The sequence below is a fragment of the Erinaceus europaeus genome, chromosome X, assembly GCF_950295315.1.
Source record: "Erinaceus europaeus chromosome X, mEriEur2.1, whole genome shotgun sequence".
In the NCBI taxonomy this organism is placed as follows: domain Eukaryota; kingdom Metazoa; phylum Chordata; class Mammalia; order Eulipotyphla; family Erinaceidae; genus Erinaceus; species Erinaceus europaeus.
Window position 1 is genome coordinate 35853184 of NC_080185.1, and position 12655 is coordinate 35865838.

At 38.1% G+C, this 12655-nt stretch overlaps 1 protein-coding gene across 5 annotated transcripts in view; it reads left to right on the forward strand.

Moving 5' to 3' along the window:
- Window positions 1-12655, forward strand: part of TENM1 (teneurin transmembrane protein 1) — a 1227224-nt gene that overhangs the window by 680440 nt on the left and 534129 nt on the right. For all 5 annotated transcript variants that reach the window (XM_060183574.1, XM_060183578.1, XM_007524285.2 and 2 more), the window contains one exon: window positions 6518-6758. In XM_060183574.1, coding sequence (XP_060039557.1) covers window positions 6518-6758 — 241 coding nt within the window. The remainder of the gene's footprint in view (window positions 1-6517; window positions 6759-12655) is intronic.

A 12655-nucleotide genomic window follows, 5' to 3' on the forward strand; every position in this document is an offset into this window, starting at 1 on the left:
ACAAATTGTTGAAGAATCATGGTCCCATAGGTTGGAATCGTGAAGATGAAGTGTTGGGGGGTACTCATTGCAAACCCTAGTGTACTACTGCTTTCAGGTATATATTTGCCCTAGTTTATGGATGCGTGTGAACATATGCTCTATCTCCTGGAACCTGGTCTATATCTAGATTTTGGGACTTTGTTAGGAAGTGAACCACCACAGTTATTTGAGGACCTCAACAGTCTAAAACTGACCCCTATCCAAGCATGTTTTGTGACTAAGATCTATCTGAAAACTTAATTAACTCTAGCAAAGCTTTATAACTATGTCTAGATAACCACATTTGCATAACCACCACTGCCCTCTTCTCCCTTGTGAATATCTCTTGAGCACACTGTACAAATGTATCTTTGCCAGATACACTTGGAAGTGAGTGCATGGGACTCAACCTTTTGGAGTTGTTACTGTAGAACACCTGACACTGAACCCAAATGTATTTTCATTAGTGTTTAATGTTTGGAAATCCCATTTCACAGAAGCCAAGGATTAAATTAACTCATTTGGGAGCAAATAAGTGAATTCCCATATTTTTTTCTTGGGGAAAAAAAAAAAGAATGAGGTAGAGATCATTTTTATTTCATTAGGATTTAAGGTCCAGAGGAATTCTACTCAGTGCAACAATTCAATATTGTAAAACTGTTTAAAGACGATATTAACATGGAAGGAAAGTTCTCCATGTTTAAAATGTGAAAACAAAAATATTAGATGAAATAGATATAAATCAGAAGAAATATATGAGCATATTGTATATATAATCAAAATGACCATACAAAGCAGTTCTACCAGCAACTGAAATGGTATATTACCAAGATGCCATAATGTTACTTTTCAATGAAGTTCACTTTTTATCACTTTCTTGTAATAATATGGGAGTTGAGAATATTTTCAGGAAATACAGCAACTACTAAATCCACATGATCATAATTGGGCCTGTCTTTTGAGCAATTTCACTGAAAAGAAACTTACTCGATTTTTTAAAAATATTTTTTATTTTATTTATTTATTCCCTTTTGTTGCCCTTGTTGTTTTATTATTGTAGTTATTATTGTTGTTGTCGTCGTTGTTGGTTAGGACAGAGAGAAACGGAGAGAGGAGGGGAAGACAGAGAGGGGGAGAGAAAGATAGACACCTGCAGACCTGCTTCACCACCTGTGAAGCAACTCCCCTGCAGGTGGGGAGCCGGGGTTCGAACCGGGATCCTTATGCCGGTCCTTGTGCTTTGGGCCACCTGCGCTTAACCCGATGCGCTACAGCCCGACTCCCTTACTCGATTTTTAAATTGTTTTTAATTTGTGATTAATAGTGGGTTACAAGACTGTAAGATTACACACTGCACCCATCGCCAAATTTCTGTGTCCCCTCTCTTCCACTGTAGCAGGGAAGAAACTGTAACCACAGAAATGACCTGCTGATTATGCTAAAAGGTGCCACATGTGTTGTTTGGTGATATTATGAACGTAAGACCAAAAACCATGTTCTTTTTCTTCTAACTCTAGATTCCCCACCCTTTGCATCATTAAATTAATGGGCTTAGGTGGCAAATCTGTAGACAGTGTCACTGCTGATCTTTGCATATCTTGAGAGGAATTATTTTAATCACTATCTTTACGGTATAGTTGTCTTTCCCTATCAGACTTTTATTACAGTAAAATGTGTCCTATAACATAGAAGGGTAGGAAGAAATTCATTTTTCCTTTTCTACAGAGAATTCAAGGAAATCTCTCCTTGAGCTGCATCTTACTGTGATAAAAGACTGATGTGAGAAAAACATTAAACACATTTAGTAACTTATATACCTTCTGAATTCCTGGGAAAGTTCCAGGAAAACTGAGCTTATATATCACTATCTTCAGCTAAGGAGCAAAAAAGTTGTTCGGGTAGAGGAAAACCTGTTAATAATGGGAAATTGTCGGTAAAATACATTAATAAGTAACAAAAATAGAGTTATATGGGATTTTAAGTGGTTGTTTTCTTCATTGAAAAGTTATATCTATTGTGGTGGCAAATTCTACAAGAGAAATACTTGAGAACTTTCAAATAGCTACCCATTGGCTACAACTCAATACAAAAGGAAAGATTGAGGGAAGGAGGATTAGGGAGAGCAAGGGTGTGCATGCATGCACGTGTGTGTGTGTGTGTGTGTGTGTGTGTGTGTGTGTGTGTGTGTGTGTGTGTGTGTGTGGTGTGTTAACATCTGGGCCCTATGAGAAAGTTAAATACTTTTCCATTCAAGATTTTAAGAATCTTCCTCTGTACCTTGCACTGCTCATTGTAGTGTAGCATGTAAGATAAATACATGATTTTGTTATAAGAAGCGTGTATATTTTCCTCAACTTCTGATGAGTTTATGTCCCAATCTGGGTTATGTTACAGTAAGACCATCATAATTTGAAAGTACCATTAGGACTGAAATGAATTTAAGAAGTATAATTTAGTCAACATCATATATTTTAAAAACTTTGTTATTAATAGCAAGTCCCAGGATTGTTAAGATTATAGTTCCACACTACAGCCACTACCAAATTTCTGTGCCCCCACCCTCCCATCTACCAAAGATAACCACCATAGTTCTCACAAGTCTCATAGTTGGCTTGCTTCTTTTTTTTCAAGTTCAAATAAATTAGATCTATATATTCCACATGAGTGAAAACATCTAGTAGTTGTCTTTCATCTCTTTACTTATTTTGCTAAGTATAATCATCTCCAGTTCCATACCCAGATGACACGATATCAACTATTTTGATTGCAAAGTAATATTCCATGGAATATATATCCCATAACTTCTTTAGCTAGCCATATGTTGACGGGCATTTAGGCTGTTCCTACTCTTTGGCTATTGTGAGTAATGCAACTATGAACATAGGGGTGCATATATCCCTTCTAATAAGTGTTCGATTGTTCACTGGATATGTACCTAAGAGTGATTATCTCTATATCTTAAGGTAATTCCGTTTTTACTCGTTTAAGGACTCTTCATGCAGTCTTTCAAAGGGACTGTACCAATTTGCATTCTCAGCAGCAATGTAGTAGAATTCCTTTTGTTCTCCTCAACCTCTCCAACACCTGCCATTTGCTGATTTGTTGATGGAAGCCATTCTCTCAGGTGTGAGATGGTATCTCAAAGTAATTTTAATTTTTATTTCTTCAATGATAAGTGAAATGGAGCATTTCTTCATCTGTCTGTGGGCCATATGTATCTCCCCTTTAGAAAAACATCTGTTTAGTTCTTTAGTCCACTTTTTTATTGGCTGTTTTTTTTTTTACTTCTTTCATAGATATGTACCAATTCTGTGTAGATTTAACATCATACCTTAATTCAAACCTATCTTAAATGCATTCAGAACACTGATGGTAATCTACAGTTGTATAAAATTATCTAGCACAGAGTCTATCTTATAATAAAATGTTAAATACCTCAGATGAGTTACTGAATACTGTACTGAAGGTGTAAAACAGTGTTTGTTTTTCCCTTCTATTATTGTTGGTTACAGGAAGCTATGACTTGTTACTGCCTAGCTTCATAGGAGAGTATGTTACTACATACTGCATATTGTTAGCTCAGGGAAAGAATTGAAACTCATAATTAGCAGTGTATCAGGTCATTAAATAATATCATTTTATTTTCTATAATTTAATTATAATTATTAGAGGCAGGGATTATCAATTTGGCTAGAGGCCACTGTCTATGTGAAATTTGAATGTTTTCCCACTATCTTATGTGGGTTTTATCTGGATACTAAGGTTTCCTTCCATGTCCCAAAGACATGCATGTAAGGTTTATTGCCATGCTTCAGTCATCCCTGAGTGTATTTGATACATGTATAGGATTCTACTCCAGCTTTGGGTCATACCTTATGCTTTGAGCTGACAAGGAGTCTTAGGTCACCAAAGATCCTGATCTGGAAAGAAAGGATTGTAAAATAAACAGGGGACAAAATTCATATTATTATTTAGTGTGAGAAATATTTGGAGTCTTTATTTAGAAGTTTGGTGGTATTTATAATTAGAAACATGTCATAGGATCTCAGCTCTTATTCACTTCAATCAGCCTATGATAAAATATGTTTAACTATGTGATTTTACTTGAAGCCATGTTTTCAAGAATTTGTAAATGATACTATTAAGTGAAGATTTAGTATACAGTTTACACTGAAAACACATAGATTTCACACCATAGTAAAGTCAAACAATGTTAAGTCAAACCTTTGTAGTCTAGTACAATCATAGTGTCTTGGGAACAAGAAGGCAAAACTATGGAATATTATAATACTGTAAATTTGGGGGCCAAATTTATGGTAATAATAGTAAAATTATAGAAAGAGAACAAATTCATTTATTTTCTAACATAGTCAATGAAAAAAGTTCAGTAGGGGGGTATAGGTAGGCAATTTATACAATTTGAATGACTCTGAGCAAATTATTGCCTCTCTGAGCTTTGGGTTCCTTATCTGAAAAATGAAAAAGAGGAGAGGTGGGCTGAGCTAGTTGATCCCTATGTAGGCTCATTTCCATATTAAATTTTTTTTTAAATATTTATTTTATTTATTTATTCCGTTTTGTTGCCCTTGTTGTTTTATTGTTGTAGTTATTATTGTTGTTGTCGTTGTTGGATAGGACAGAGAGAAATGGAGAGAGGAGGGGAAGACAGAAAGGAGGAGAGAAAGATAGACACCTGCAGACGTGCTTCACCGCCTGTGAAGCGACCCCCCTGCTGGTGGGGAGCCGGGGTTCGAACCGGGATCCTTATGCCGGTCCTTGTGCTTTGCGCCACCTGCGCTTAACCCGCTGCGCTACAGCCCGACTCCCCCCATATTAAAATTTTATACTGTTATGAAATTTCTGTAAACAAATGGTCACTGACATACATTGTTCAATAACATTTTATATGATAAGCTTGTTAGGAAGGTTACTTTCATATTATAAATGGGAGAATCTCAAAGATCCTTTGGGTTCCAGGATTTAATTCTTTAATTCTCAAGGGTGGAAAGCATGCTTCTGGTTATAGTTATGCATATGAATCTAGAGGTTTAAAAGATTAACGAGATGTTAAGTACTTTTGATGATATTTTTAGTGGATATGGGATTTGGGGTGAGCCTGGAATAATAAGGGTTGATTTAGGAAATTCATGAAGCATTTTACTTCCTTTTAAATATACAAGCGTAGCTGACTACTTAAAGGAATTCTTATGTAGAATGAGTGATCACAGCTCCTTTCCCTATCTATCATTTTTACAGTTTATTTTTTTCATATAGCAAGTTTATTGAAAAAGAGAGACACATATACCAGAAAATATAGCCCAGAATTTGTCATGTTCTTGGAGTACTAGTGTCATTTTTAAAATATGAAAACCATGCACTTCTTAAAAATTCAAGTTTGAGGTGGAAAGATTGAAAAGAGTGATTTTTTTCCCTGTGATCAGTCCCTATAAAGTGAGTCTCAGCACAAAACAACTGAGCCCTTTGCTAGGCATTGAAAGCCTCTGGCATTTCTCTGTTTTTCAACTCTCAGTCATTTGGGAGGTGGGACAAAGCCATGTTGTCTACAAAGTTTATCCAGAACATGCTAGTGTTACAAGAAATCACTTGACATCTATTATATTTCTCCTGTTCAAGAGAGAAACTATCAGCTACAATAGCGATTTCTTTTCAAAGGGGCTTAATTGGGGTATTTCTCATGGGTCAAATTCTAACTCACTGTCTTCACATGCCTAACAGGAAAACAGTGGGGAAATACCAAACAATAGCAACAACAGAAGTCTGAGGTCACTTGTCCCAGGCTACACCCTTTGCAAACTAGCAAAAATGCAGTTTCCCTGCTGCCTGAGCTGCTGCAAATATGGCAGAGCTCTGAGAAAATTATAGCATGGAGAGTGGGGTATGGACTGTATTTTAGCATGCCTATAGTGAATATACATACAAAAGTCTTACAACCTCTTACAAATGGCACTTGAATTTTGGAGAGGGTGGTTGGCAAAGACTAAAGTTTCATTCATTTCAGCTCCTCGCTTGTGAGTCATTTTTCTGAAGGATGGATTTGCTGTTGTGTAGGTGGGCTAGCATCCTTTCCTGAGGTAAACCAGAAGGTGGCCTGATACTTTTGTCTGATGTGTCAGCTGATTTTTCTTGAACCAAATTTGTGCCTTTTACTGGTATTTTCCAAAGTGAGACTTCTGCAACTGATGGGAATTGGTTCACTTCTATTTTGGATTTAGTGTCTTGGTGATGATTTATTTGTTCAGTAGCAGAAACTATGACAAACTGTGTGAGGAGGCCTCATTTACTTTTTAGCTGCACATTTTTTTTATAAGTTAAGTGACATTTTTTTACTGATATACTGAACTGGAAATGCCCCCCCCCACCACCACCCTGCAGGTTATATTATTTTTGAATCCTGATAAGACTGCTATGCTGTGTTTTCCTGACTGCCAGTTGGGAGAATGAATCTCTATTTTGTGTTTTCTTCTCTCCTCTCTAGACGTGCAGAGCAGCCCACACAACCAGTTCACCTTCAGACCCCTCCCACCACCACCACCACCTCCGCATGCCTGCACCTGTGCCAGGAAGCCACCCCCTACAGCGGACTCTCTTCAGAGGAGATCAATGACTACCAGCAGCCAGCCCAGCCCAGCTGCTCCAGCTCCTCCAACCAGTACACAAGATTCAGTTCATCTGCATAACAGCTGGGTTTTGAATAGCAACATACCTTTGGAGACCAGGTACTTGTGTTATTATTGCTCCTTCTAAGCTTGAGCATTGGCAGAGAATGATTCCACTGAGTACAGGAACTCATTTCAGCACAGACATCTGAAGAGACACTCAAAGGCACACCTAGACACATACCCAGATGTACAGGTAAAAGGGCTGACTTCTCTTCAAGCACAGATATGAAAACATCTAGACACCCAGAGACTCACAGAAACTCCAGATAATGCACACGGAAAGAAGCAACCAAAGGCTCATAGATACTCCATAGGCAGACACCCACAAAACAACAGGCAATTATCTAAGCTATTACTGCACCCACAAAGTAAAAGGTAACTGTACACTGTTTAAAGAACCTGTAATGTTGCAGAAAAACAAAGTATACTTAGATGAACATCTATAGTCCCCATTATATTTAGTACAAAACTCTTTGAAAAATCAAGTTGCCTTCAAATATTAACTATGTAGGATAGATACAGAAACATTGGGGGGGGTAGAGAGAGAGAGAGAGAGAGAGAGACCTACAGTACTGTTTTAGCACTCATGAAGTTTAGGCAAGGGGAAACCCAATTATTTGATCACTGTAATATATGCATTTGAACACTTTAATGAAGAATTTGCTTCAGGAATTAGAAGTCCATGTGTAATTTAAGAAATATTCTGCCTTTAGAGTGGAATTTGGTGTTTTGAGCAACAACAACAAAAAAAGAAGACCGCTTCTATTTTTCTCTTTTCAACTATTTAATCATCTGGACTCACTCATTAAAACTTTGTCATGTGATTATCCAGTAACCTATAGCTTGGGCTTGCATGATCATAATAAATGTTGCTGCTAGATGCTAATAACTGAAGCTATAGTCATTTATAGTCACTCTTTCAAGTCAAAGCTTGCTACTTTCTGTTAATAAAATAATTGAACTGATGGAATATGGAAGTGGCATGTCTGACTCTCCCCAGTTCAATCCCAAGCACCACGTGTACCAGAATGGTGTCTTCTCTCTCTCTCTCTCTTTCTCTCTCTCTCTCCCCTCTCTCTCTTTCCTACCTCATATAAAATAAATAAAATCAAATATAAAATGAAATCCATTACTTAAAGAATCATAACATTTTATCTTTTTAATTCACCCCCCCATTTGTTTTCTGTGTGCCTTATTTAAATCTGTCACCAAAATTCGTTTTTTTAAATTTTTTATTTAAGAAAGGATTAAAGATCAAAAACATAAGGTAGGAGGGGTACAACTCCACACAATCCCCACAACCCAATTTTCATAACCCACCCCCTCCCATGATAGCTTTCCCATTCTCTAGCCCTCTGGGAGCATGGACGCAGGGTCATTGTGGGTTGCAGAAGGTAGAAGGTCTGGCTTCTGTAATTGCTTCCCCGCTGAACATGGGCATTGACTGGTCGGTCCATACTCCCAGTCTGCCTCTCTCTTTCCTAGTAAGATGTGTCTCTGGGGAAGCTGAGCTCCAGGACACATTGGTGGGGTCTTCAATCCAGGGAAGCCTGGCCAGCATCCTGGTGGCATCTGGAACCTGGTGATTGAAAAGAGAGTTAACATACGAAGCCAAACAATTTGTTGAGCAATCATGGATCCCAACTCGGAATAGTGGAGAGGAAGTGTTAGGGAGGTACTCACTGCAAACTCTAGTGTACAACTGCTTTCAGGTATATATTTTGCAGTAGTTTATGGATACGTGTGCACATAAGCTCTCTCTCACAGAAACTGGTGTATATCTAGGTTATGGGACTTTGTTAGAAAGTGAACTACCTGAGATGAAATTAGAGTGTATTATAAAAGGAAAGGTCTCACCCGAGTAATGAAGCTGAAGGGTTGTCATTCCACACGTAAAGTCTCTGGACACAGTCTGAGGTGAAGCATGTTGAGGTGGCAATCGTTGCATTGGTTAGGTTGTGATCGGCGGATGCAATATTATTTGGTTTGGATTGGGAGATGCATACGGGAAAGTGGGCCCTATCCAAGGGTTCCAGGACTGGGGGAAGTAGGGGCTCTATAGTGGAGATGTGAGGTTCCTGCTTTCGTAGGGTTCAAAAAGACAATCATAGTTAATGTTATCATCACATTATTTGTTAATTGGGTTAACTTTGAAAAGTCCTTTTGTTATGGTTTGCTGTACAGTATCCAGTATCTTGTATATAGCTGTGCTATTGGATGCTTCTAATCTACTTGGTCTAGGCTGTTGAGAGAGTCCGCATATCAAATACACAGCCTATATATTAAAAAGATTCAGGTTGTGTTTTGAGAAACTTTGAGACATACAATTGATTTTCCCCCTCTCATATTAACTACTGATTTGTATGTCTACATTTTGCTAGGAGTGTACATAAACACCAATCCCACCACCAAAGGACTGTGACCCATCCCTCCCGCCCACTCCCACCCCCCACTGGCCCAGGAAGCTGCATGTCTACCCCTCACCACTGGGTTTTTACTTTGGTGCCCTACTTACAATTTGATCAGGTCCTGCTTTTAGTTTCCCTTTCAGATCTTCTTAATCAACTTCTATTGATGAGTGAGATCATCCCATACTCATCTTTATCTTTCTGACTTAGTTCACTTAACATAATTCCTTCTAGCTCTGTCCAAGATGGGTCAGAGAAGGTGGTTTCATTGTTTTTGATAGCTGCATAGTATTCCATTGTGTATATATACCACAGCTTTCTCGGCCACTCATCTGTTGTTGGGCACCTGGGTTGCTTCCAGGTTTTAGCTATTATGAATTGTGCTGCTATGAACATAGGAGTACACACCTCTTTTTGGTTGGGTGTTATGGAGTCCTTGGGGTAGAACCCCAGGAGAGGAATTACTGGATCATAGGGAAGGCCCATGTCTAGCCTTCTGAGAGTTTTCCAAACTGCTCTCCACAGAGGCTGTACCAATTTACATTCCCAACAGCAATGTAAAAGGCTTCCTCTGTCCCCACATCCTCTCCAGCATTTGTTGCTACTGTCCTTTTTGATGTATGCCATTCTTACAGGAGTGAGGTGGTATCTTAGTGTTGTCTTAATTTGCATTTCTCTGACAAGCAGTGACCTAGAGCAGTTTTCCATATGTTTGTTAGCCTTTTGGATCTCCTCTGAGGTGCATGTTTTTTTTCATATCCTCTGCCCATTTTTGGATGGGGTCATTTACTTTTCTGGTGCTAAGTTTGCTGAGCTCTTTATATATTTTGGTGATTAGTTTCCTGTCTGATGTCTGGCATGTGAAGATCTTTTCCCATTCTGTGAGGGGTCTCTCTGTTTGTTTAATAGTTTCTTTGGATGTGCAGAAGCTTTTCAATTTGATGTAGTCCCATTGGTTTGTTTCTGCTTTAGTCTTCCTTGCAATTGGGTTTGATTCATCAAAGATGTCCTTGAGGTGTAGGTGGGAAAGTGTTTTACCAATGTTTTCCTATAAGTATTTGATTGTTTCTGGTCTGACATCTAGGTCTTTGATCCATTTGGAGTTGATTTTTGTTTCTGGTGAGATAAAGTGGTTCAATTTCATTTTTCTGCATGTTTCAACAAGATTTTTCCAGCACCATTTATTGAAGAGAGCCTCCTTTTTCCATTTAATCCTTTGGGCCTACTTATCAAAGATTAGATGCCCATAGGTGTTGGGATTTATTTCTGGGCTTTCAATTCTGTTCCACTGGTCTGTGTGCCTATTTTTGTTCCAGTACCATGCTGTTTTGATGATGATGGCTTTATAATATTGTTTAAGGTCTGGGAGTGTGATGCCTCCATTTCTGTTTCTTTTCCTTAAGATGGTTTTGGCAATTCTAGGTGTTTTCAGGTTCCAGATAACTGACTGTAGTGTTTGTTCTATTCTCTTAAAGAAGCTTGATGAAACTTTGATGGGTATTGCATTAAATTTGTATATGGCTCTGGGGAGAATATTCATTTTGATGATATTTATTCTTCCAATCCATGAGCATGGGATATCTTTCCATTTCTTGGTATCAGTTTCTATTTCCTTGAGTAGCGACTCATAGGTTTCTGCATACAATTCTTTCACTTCTTTGGTCAACTTTATTCCTAGGTATTTGATCGATTTTGCTGAAATAGTAAAAGGGAGTGATTTCTGGATGTCTTCTTCTTCAGATTTAGTGTTTGCCTAAAGAAATGCCACTGATTTTTGTACATTCATTTTGTAGCCTGATACCTTGCTTTATTGCCTAATAACTTCCAGTAATTTTCTACTGGATTCTTTAGGTCTTTCTATGTATACTATCATATCATCTGCAAATAGTGAGAGCTTGACTTCTTCCCTTCCAATCTGTATTCCTTTGATTTCTTTCTCTTGCCTGATTGAAATGGCAAGAACTTCCAATACTATGTTGAAGAGTAACGGTGACAGTGGACAGGCCTGTCTAGGCCCCGATCTGAGGGGGAATGCTTTCAGCTTCTGTCCCTTGAGTATGATGTTGGCTGTAGGTTTGCTATATATAGACTCCACTATCTTGAGGAATTTCCCATCTATTCCCATTTTTTGTAGAGTTTTGAGCATGAATGGGTGTTGGATTTTGTCAAAGGCTTTCTCTGCATCTATTGAGATAATCATGTGGTTTTTGGCTTTGCTTTTATTGATGTGGTGAATGACATTGATTGACTAACGGATGTTGAACCAGCCTTGCATTCCTGGGATGAATCCCACTTGGCCATGATAAACAATCTTTTGGATATGTTGCTGTATCCAGTTGGCCAAGATCTTGTTTAATATTTTGGCATCTATGTTCATCAGAGATATTGGTCTGTAGTCTTTCTTTTTGGTCTGTCCCTATCAGCTTTTGGTATCAGGTTGATGTTGGCTTCATCAAAGGTGGAAGGGAGTATTCCTGTTTCTTCAATCTTATGGAATAGCAAAGAAGTATGAGTATTAACTGTTTCCTGAAAGTTTTGTAGAATTCGTTTGTGAAGCCATCTGGTCCAGGACTTTTGTTGTTGGGGAGATTCTTAATAACGGTTTCAATTTGTTTGTCTGTGATTGGTGCATTTAGATTTTGTAGTTCTTCTTGGTTCAGTTTTGGAAGTGCATAGGTTTCTAGGAATTGTTCCATTTCTTCCAGATTCTCTAGCTTGGTGGCATATAGTTCTTTATAGAAGTTTCGCAGAATTCTCTGGATTTCTGTGGTGTCAGTTGTGATATCTCCTGCATCGTTTACAATTCTACTAATTTGAGTCTTCTCTCTTTTTTGTTTGGTGAGTCTGGCTAGGGGTTTGTCAATTTTGTTTAATCTTTCAAAGAACCAACATTTGGCTTCATTGATCTTTTGTATGGTTCTTTTATTTTCGATGTTGTTTATTTCTGCTCTAACTTTAGTGATTTCTGTCCTTCTGGTTGCTTTAGGGTTCCTTTGTTCCTCTTCCTCTAAGTCCTTGAGGTGTGTAGTAAAGCCGTTCATTTGGGCTTCCTCTTGGTGTTTAATATGTGATTGTATGGCTATAAGTTTCCCTCTCAGTACTGCTTTCGCTGTGTCCCAAATATTTTGATAGGTTGTGTCTTCATTTTCATTAGTTTCCAGGAACATTTGAATTTCCTGTTTGAGTGAGTGTCTGACCCAGTGGTTCTTAAGGAGCATGTTGTTTAGTTTCCAAATTCTGTGTCTTTTAATAATTTTCCGTTTGTTGTTAAATGTTAGTTTTACTCCACTGTGGTCTGAGAAGATACTTGGGATGATTTCAATGCTCTTGAATTTATTGATGCTGTTTTTGTGGCCTAACATGTGGTCTATCCTTGAGTATGTGTTATGTGGATTTGAAAAGAAGGTGTATTCCAGTTTTTTTGTGGTGGATGAGTCTGTAAATGTCCAAGAGGTCTAGTGTGTCGATCTCTTCATTCAATTCTCTTGTATCTTTATTGGTTCTCTGCTTTGTTGATCTGTCTAGGTGTGAGAGTGGGGTATTGAA